Genomic DNA, 9,034 nt, shown 5'->3' with positions numbered 1-9,034 from the left:
GTAGACCAGGCTGGTCTCGAACTCACAGAGATCCGCCTGCCTCTGCCTCCCGAGTGCTGGGATTAAAGGCGTGCGCCACCATCGCCCGGCTAGATTTTCAATTAAAGTACAGTGCAAGAAATCCCTGCCCTGGAATGAGACCTCTACAAAGTCCAGTGAGTTGTGTGTGGTAGCCCATGCCTTTAATCACAGAACTTGGGGGACAGAGGCAGATATATGTTGTTTGAGGCCAGCAGGTAGGAGGGGGGAACCTCAACATAGTGGGCCCGAGGCTGTGGAGGAAACTTTATTGGGACTTTTTTCCCTTCCCTGTAACATTAGAGTTTGAAATAAAAAAAAAAATCCCTTCCTGATCTCTATAGTTTTAAAAGATTTTAGAATACAAATCATTCACATATTGTGATACCTCCGTTTTGTGCTCTGTGTATACTTTAGTCAGTTCCTTAAATATTCATTCATTATGAGACTCTCACTTCTGCTCCAAATAGCATCTCCACTCTGGAACTTCCAAATCTCTATCCACTGACTCAATCCTTGATCAGGATCCAAATATCTCAATACCTTTGGGTTTTTTTGTTTTTGTTTCTTCATTAATCACCAAGGTCCCCAATGAGAAACCTCAGCATTCACAGGAGATTCAGAGAATTCATCTTACTGCTGTTGGTTTCAAAATAAAATGAATCAAACACAAATCCAAAAGCATATCATGACAGAAATAAAATCTGCTGAATTTAACCGTTTAGAATCATCCTCTGAAAAGACCAAAAGAGTAGATTTGATATTAAACAGACTTCCCCTTTTCAGCTTTGACAGTGGTACTGGAGGAATATCCTTCTGGTTTAAGATGGGACTTTTCAACTGAAAGACCCTCGATGAGGACCTTTTTTTGGGGGGAGGAGACCTCCCCAACGCCAAGGAGCAGGCTGAGACCGCATGGATGCAAATCGCAAGAGGTTTATTGAGTAGACACAGGTACCTGCGGGCGGCAAGATCTCTCGGAGGACTTGCGCACCTGCCAACTGGAGGGCGGGCTTTTTATAGGGAAGAGCAAAAAGCAAGTTTACAGAAGCAAAAGCGTGGTTATCGGTCGATCGGAATGAGGCGGGGTGTCAGCAAAAAAGCAAGTTTACAGAAGCAAAAGCGTGGTTATCGGTTGATCGGAATGAGGCGGGGGGCATGAATGGTTTCCTCTCTCAGCATGGATGTCTGGCAACAGTCATCCTGTTCCTATCTTATAGATATCCTGTTTTGCAGTCAACCTGCTTTGTTGATGTGCTATCTTATTGATATCCTGCCTTGCAGTCTTCCTATCTCATAGACATCCTGCTCTCTCAAGCACATGGGATGTTCTTACGAGAGCAGGCTGGCTGCTGATCCGGAGAATTTTTTTTATTTTAAGCAAACAGGACGTTCCCCAGGGAGCATGCTAGCTGCGGGTTTTGAGGAGGGGGTCTGTAGGGTCTTTCACAACTAACTGCATCTGGGCAAAATGCGTCTAAAGTGGTAGGAAAACAAATACCTCTTCTTACCAAGGGAGAGAAAACAGAATTGATGGTATTTCAAAAGAGAAAATTCTTCATAGTTTCCCATTTTTTATTTGTATTACATTTTTTGATCAACATAGAGCCCTTTTCCTAGAACTTGCTTTGCAGTGAGCTCAGCCATCATTCTTCACCCTGACAATGAAGCTGTGCTCATGGCGTCGATGCTCCACCTTCCTCAACTCCAGTCAGCCTCCATCATTGCAGACAGTTGGCTAAGCCTTTTCTTCATGTCAGGCTCACGTGGAACCTGACAGGATTTTGTGTGTACTCTGATGTGCTCGGCCAGTTTGGATTTATAAATGAAACCTTTCCCACAGTCTTCACAGGCAAAGGGCCTCTCAGGCCTGTGGATGCGCTGGTGCCTGAGCATGTGACCCTTTTCCCGGAAGTTTTTATCACACTCAGGGCAGTGGAAAGGTCTCTCACCTGTGTGCAGGCCCTGGTGGCTGAGTAGCTGAGATTTCAGTCGGAAACTCTTGTCACACTTGGGACACTGAAAAGGCTTCTCTCCTGTGTGTGTCCTCATGTGCTCCATGAGTTTAGACTGTTTGGCAAAGCCCTTCCCACACTGGCAGGAGAATGGCATCCGCCCGCTGTGCAGCAGCTGGTGTGCCTTCATGTCAGCCTTCACACGATAGCTCTTGCCACACTCCTGGCACTGGAAGGGTCTCTCTCCTGTGTGCAGACGCTGATGGCTAAGCAGCTGCCCCTTTAGGCGAAAGCTCCTGTCACACTCTAGACACTGGAAGGGCCTCTCTCCACTGTGGACACGGAAGTGCTCTGTGAGCTTAGACTGTCTGGTAAAGCCCTTGCCACACTCCCCACAAGAGAACGGCCTCTCCTTGCTGTGGGTGCGCTGGTGGGCCTTCAGCATGCCCTTCAGGCGGAAGCTCTTGTCGCACTCGGGACACTGAAAGGGCCTCTCTCCGCTGTGCACTCTGAGGTGCTCACGGAGCTTGCACTGATGGGCGAAGGCTTGGCCACACTCGCTGCAGGAGAATGGCCTTTCTCCACCAGGCTGCAGTTGGTGGGCTCTCAATCTGCTCTTCAGACAGAAGCATAACTCACACTGAACGGGCTCTTCCTCTGGGTAAAGCCGCTGCTGCTTCAGCAACCACCCCTTTTGGCTGAAGCTTCTTCTGCCTTGGGCACACCAGAAAGATCTCTCCCCACTGAGGTCCCGGGTATGTTCTGTGAGTTTGCAATGTTTGCTGAAGCCCTGACTACACTTTCTACAGGAGGATGATCTTTCCCCACTATGCACACCCCAGTGGACATTCTGCAGGTCTCTCAGGCAGAGGCACTCACTGCTCTCTGAACACTGAAAGGATTTTTCTCCCGTGTGTGCCCTGCAGAGGCCAGCCTGCTTAAACCGTGAGAGTAAGCAACCACCACATTCTGTACATGAGCAGGGTTTGGCCTCACCCAGGCTGCAGCCACACTGCAGGACCTTCAGCTTGCTATCCTTGTGGCAGCAGCCCTCATAGTCCAGGCTGGGACTTGGCTTCTGTCTTGAGGGCACAATGGGGTCTTCCCTCCAGGAGGCTGGCCTCTCTTGGCTCTGCTGGCATTGGTGGACATTGCTATCCACTGGGAAGCTCTTGTCACATTTGGGGTGCTTGAGATGATGGCTGAAAAGGGTATGCTCATGATGGAAGAACACTTTGCTTGTGTGGCACTGAGGCGGCCTCTTTCTTCTATGGGCATCTGGATGTCTCACCAAATGTTGCTTCAGGAAGAAGCTCTTCCCACATTCAGGACATGAGAAGTTGCATGGCGGCTGTGCATCAGTTTGCCTGCTGAACTCCTTCCAGACCCTGCATGGTGGGGTCTTAGGGTGACCCTTCTGGAGCATCACTAAGTGATTCTTCTCCCAAGAGTTTTCCCCACAGACAGGACAAGAGTGCTGGGTGCTCTGCCAAGAGGGGACTCTTTGCAAGTCAGGGGGATCCAGAGTTCTGTGACTCAAGAGTCCTTCTCTTTGGGCAGCCTCTTTGGAACACTGCACTGTTGAAACTAGAGCCCCAAGGTTGTGGGTTCGTGTATTTGCAAGGCTCATGCCTTGGTTATGCCTAAGGGAAACATCTTCTTTTTCTCCTAAAACAAGCACAAAGGAAGGCTGACTCTCAAGAGGATTTAACTGGAAACGGCACGTGATTTCTCTTGACTTCACAGCTTGCTGGCTACCTGGGAATGAAAACAAAAATTCTGTAAATCTTTTGTCCGTGGCATCTATGTCTTTCACCAGTAAAGTGATCTATAAAAGAGTTGACTCTTCTTCGGCGGTTGGGGCATCCTACCCCGACTAGAGTATAAAACATGATATGTGGTTCTACTTCATGACCAAAATAAGTCTGGCTGCAGACACTAAACAGAGCAGATCATGCTATAAGAAAAGTGAAAGACGAAAGCAGAAGTCTCAGAGGTAGAGTCTAGGGCCTGCAAACTGACTGCATCCTACCTATGACTCCCATGGCCCACTGTGCAGACCTTGTCAAGCTAATGGCTGCTGGTTCGGGGTTCTTTACTCTGTTAAAAACAGGGAAATATGGCAGAAGAGACAGGTGGTTTAAAAGTACTGACTGCTCTTGTAGAGGACCCAAGTTCTCTTTTCAGCATCTACTTGATGGTTCCAATTCTAGGGAATTCAACTCCATCTTCTGGCCTCCGTAGGTACTGCATGCACACAAGCTTACACAGGCGTACAAACCATATACATAAATAATAAAATATTACTTTCTTTTTGAAACAGCGTCTATCTATATAACCCAGGATGGCCTGGAACTTGCTATGTAGTACAGGCTGGATTCAAATTCAGAGAGATCTGCCTGTCTTTGCTTCTCAAGTGCTAGAATTAAAGGCATGCACCACCATGCCTGGAATAATAAAATAAAAACAAGAAAACATATATACATAAAATACATAAATAAATAAATCTAAAGGGCTGGAAAGATGGCACAGTGGTTAAGAGCACTGGCTGCTTTTCTAGAGATCCTGAGTTCAATTCCCAGCACCCACATGGGGACTCACAACTATCTATAGTCCTGATGCAGACAAAACATTCATATACATAAAATACGTAAATAAAAAACAGGAAAACAAAAGTACACAAAGAGGGTTGCGATGAGTCAATATGGTGCCTGCCATTACTGTATCTTCCATAACCACTGCAACTGCAGGAACATCAAGCGTCTTAGAATCACAATGTCACAATGTGATAGCAATAAGATCCTAACAGCCCCAACAATACCACAGATGTATGCTATCTATCTGGAAATATCTATAAGGGTGATCTCTGAGAGATTTAAGGAAGGAAGGCTCACCCTGAGTGTGGATAGCACATGATGGCGTGGGGTCCCAGACTGAATGAAATGAAAGAGAAAGAGAGGGCTGAGCAAACACTCACCTGTCTGTTTCCTGACTGTGGGTACAATGTGATGGGCCACCGAACATTCTTCCCCTCACATGATGGACTTGACTACATCCCCACAAATCCTGATTCAAAATAAACATTTCTTAACTTGCTTCTTGTATGGAATTTGGTCACAACAATGAGAAAGGTAACAAATACAGAAACTGACACTGAGGGTTGGGGCCACTGCTGTGATAAATCTGACCACGTGGTTCTTAGGCCCTTGGTCCTAGTTTGTGGGAGGAATGTGGAAGAGAATGGAGTTTCATGAAGCCTTAGAATGACATAAGCAGAGCTCAGAAGGCCATTCCGCTGGGAACTGGGTAAACCAGAACACCTAGAGAAATGTGGTCTGCACTGTTGTAAACATGGCCAAGAGGGGCCAGGCTCTATCTCAAGTTGGCAATAGAACATGACAGTGTGGTTCATGTGGTACTGGGTTTTTCCAGATGAACGATGTTAATAATAAAGGGGCGATGAAGGCTTGCACCACACTTCTAGAAAGCTACTAAGGTCAGGCAATGCGTGGCAGGGTCAGATTTCCTGCAAGGAGTTTCTGAGAGGTCACCGTGTGAAGCTAGGGTCAGATTTCCTGCAAGGAGTTTCTGAGAGGTCACCGTGTGAAGCTGGGAAGGTAAAGCCTAGGTTGTAGTGTAGACCCAAGAATGTTAGAGACGCCAGAACTCTGAAGATTGCTGGAACAAGCTGGAGCTGGCCCAAGAGAGAGTTCATATGTACTATATGGGCAGAGCTAGAGAGATGGAGCTGCCCGAGGCTAGTGGAGACCAAATAATTCTATCATAAGCCCCAGGTGATAGACATGGAGCTGTAGGATTTAGTGTTTTCCCTGCTGGGTATGGGTCTTGCTAGACCCTTCTTCATTTTTGGAATATTAATTATTACAGTGTGCCACGGTATATTGGTAGTAATTAACTTCTCTTTCGATATTATAGAGGCTCACAACTGAAAGACTGCTTCGGTGACAGAGGGAAAGTCACTCTCGGCTTTGTTCTTCCCTATCCACTGGCGAGGATAGCTTCCATTGATGATGGCGTCAGAGCTGTACACATTACTGCTCTCCAGCACTTACTGTAGGTTCTTGGATTTGCTTCATCTTATACACCAGGAGTTTAAATACTACTAACTTGCCCAAAGTCACTGTGGTGGTTTGAATGAAAATGGCCCCACAGACTCATGTTTTAGTAGGGGGTCCTCAGTTGGTAGAACTGTTTGGAAGGATTAGGAGGTGTGGCCTTGTTGGAGGAGGTGTGTCACTGGGGGTGGGCTTTGAGGTTTCAAAAGCCCATGCCATTCCCGGTTGGCTTTCTCTGCCTCTGTTTGTGGATGAGATGTGAGTTCTCAGTTACTGCTCCAGGGCCATGCCTGCCTGCTTGCTACCATGCTCCCTGCCACGATGGCCGTGGAGGCCATGCAACCATCAGCCACCAATTAAATGCCTTCTTTTATTAGTTGTCTTTGCCATGGTATTTTGTTACAACAATAGAAAAGTGACTAAGACAGTCGCCTACAGAAGGAGAGATCAGACTCAGGCTTCGGAGTTCACGGGCCTAACCACTATGCTCTACTGCCTTTCTCTAAAATACTTGCAACATCAGGCTCAGGTCAGCCAAACAAGAAGAGATCAGAGAGGGAAAAACAAGACATCGGAATGTGATATGTTTAGGTTAAGACCATGGCTTTTTATTTGTCTTTTTTGAGATAGGGTCTCACGTAGTTCAGACTAGATTTGAACTCATGATGCTGATTAGGATAACTTTGAGCTCCTACCCTCTGCTTGCAGAGATTATGTTATACAACTCCATTTTAGACACTAGGTTTTTGTTTGTTTGTTTGTTTTGTTTTGAGACAGGGTTTCTCTGTCTAACAGCCCTGGCTGTTCTGGAATGAGCTCTTATAGACCAGACTGGCTTCGAACTCACAGAGATCCACTTGAATCTGCCTCCTGAATGCTGGGATTAAAGGCGTGCAGCACCGCCACCCGGCAGACACTAGGTTCTCAATACTCACTCTCCATTACCAGACGAGACTGCACGCCATCTACAGGGGAGCGGATCCCTTTCTCTGGCTTCTGTTCTTCTCCCCAGCTGCCAAAGAACTCTCTTCCAAGTTCAATCCAGGATATCAGTTCTGGTTTCGGAAGTCCACAATCTGTACGGAGAAGTCAGACGGGGTAGTTTGGCTCGAGTGCTATAAAGCACATCATCTCAATTTCTCAAAATCTACTTCTGGAACAATACACAAACTGTCGACAAACAGACTCACTGACAGCCAGCACTTCTGGTTTATCTGGACATGTTATACCAAACAAATCATTTTTCATAGTCCCCACATATCTGATGTTATATTTAACTAAAAAACAAACGGAAAATGCTTTATTACCATTTTAATTATTATGTCCCATTATGTAGATCAGGCTGCCCTCAAACTCACAGAGATCTATCTATCTGCTCTTCCAGAAGACCTGGGTTCAGATCCCAGGACCCAGACAGCAGTTCACAACTGTCTAGAGCTCCAGAGACGATAACCTACAAACACATAAAATTAAAAAAAAAAAAAGAATATCATAGATGCTGACATTCATTAAAGTGAGCTGCTATATAATTGTGTGTGTCAACTTTGCCACATGTCTCCAAATTGGTTTTCAAAATGGCTGTGGTGATTTACCACCTCAGTTGCTACATATGTGGTCCTGTCAGACATTTTCCATCTCTAATGCAGGCTTGGTATCTACCGCATCACCTTCTATCTTAAAAAGAAAAAACCCTGCTTGGTTGCTCTTGGCCCTTTCTTCTGAGCGTCTTATGATCAGCTTACAGACTATGAGAAGCCATTCTTGAATTTTGAGTGGAATTGCTTTGAATATATAGATTATTTTGAAGCAAGCTGGCAGAGCCATAAAGGTTCATATAACTGACTGTAAAATGAAAAAGATGGATAACCTGAGGAAATAAATAAAAGCATGAGAAAAGGAGGGAGCACTTAAAAATCAAAATCATAACAGCACATTCCCTAATAGTGATGCAAATTAAAAAAACATGATTTTTAATAACCGAAGAGGGAGATAAAAAGTCCATTGGAACTGGAATTTGAGGGGGGGCATGTTTGGCAGTGGCCAGGGGCTGACAACGTAGATTATATTTCTTTCTCTATCAGTTCAATTGCTTTGACTAGTTCTTGTATAAAATAAAAATAATGTCATGGGTTACATGTTTTAGGAAAAATCCACAGATATAGTCTGGAAACTTAACTATGATGAAAGAATATAAGTTTCAGAAACTTAATAAGATGAAAGCAGATGCGGCTGTCATGTGTATGCAGGAGATGAAGAAGAGAATGTCGAAGGCATTACTCATCTTTATACCCTGGGAGAGTCACGTGATAGAAAGTTAACAGACCATGCATATTTTATCATCATTCCTCAGAAGCCTGAGAGACAGAAAGGGCACTGATCCAGACGGGAGGGGTTTGTGGAGAGGAACTGGGGGAGTAGAAGGAGGAAAACTGTAATCAGGGTATATGTGAAAAAAGAATCTATCATCAATAAAAGGAAAAAGAGAAATTTAACAATGCATTAAACTTAATCTCTCTAAATCTTCTTAAAATTAATCTAGGGGCTGGAGAGATAGCTCAGAAGTTAAGGGCACTTGCTGCTCTTCCAGAGGACTGGGGTTCAGGTGCTGCATTCACATGGCAATCCACACCATCTGTAATCCCAGTTCTAGGGGATCTAATGCCTTTTTCTTGCCTCATGCACACCACATGCACGGGTACACAGATACACATGCCGGCAAAACACGTATACACATAGAACAAAGATAATAAAATTAAAATTATTCTGGAAAAATAAAGTTAATAGGAAACAATCTAGACATTTAAATATATTATTTTAAATTATAAAACTGTCCAATAGACACACATAAAAAAACATAAAAAACACTATCAAAAACTAGGAAGGTAAAAAAAGTAAAAGAAAGATGGCATAAGTAAGACAATACTTTTCTTTTTTTAATATTTATTTATTTATTATATATACAATATTCTGTCTGTGTGTATGCCT

At 44.6% G+C, this 9,034-nt stretch overlaps 1 protein-coding gene across 3 annotated transcripts in view; it reads right to left on the bottom strand.

Moving 5' to 3' along the window:
* Positions 1–1,409: 1,409 nt before the first annotated feature.
* Positions 1,410–9,034, bottom strand: part of Znf786 (zinc finger protein 786) — a 13,775-nt gene continuing 6,150 nt past the window's right edge. For 2 of the 3 annotated variants that reach the window (XM_005372011.3, XM_013355521.2), the window contains 2 exons: positions 6,985–7,125; positions 1,410–3,731 (listed from right to left, as the gene is read on the bottom strand). In XM_005372011.3, coding sequence (XP_005372068.2) covers positions 1,720–3,731; positions 6,985–7,125 — 2,153 coding nt within the window. In that variant the 3' untranslated portion in view covers positions 1,410–1,719. Of the gene's footprint in view, positions 3,732–4,950; positions 5,015–6,984; positions 7,126–9,034 lie in introns of those variants that run through there. The other variant, XM_026778448.1, reaches the window with a different exon arrangement.

Source organism: Microtus ochrogaster, unplaced genomic scaffold, assembly GCF_000317375.1.
Source record: "Microtus ochrogaster isolate Prairie Vole_2 unplaced genomic scaffold, MicOch1.0 UNK153, whole genome shotgun sequence".
In the NCBI taxonomy this organism is placed as follows: Eukaryota; Metazoa; Chordata; class Mammalia; order Rodentia; family Cricetidae; genus Microtus; species Microtus ochrogaster.
Note: the sequence above shows the minus strand (reverse complement) of the source record. Positions and strands in the feature narration are given on the sequence as shown.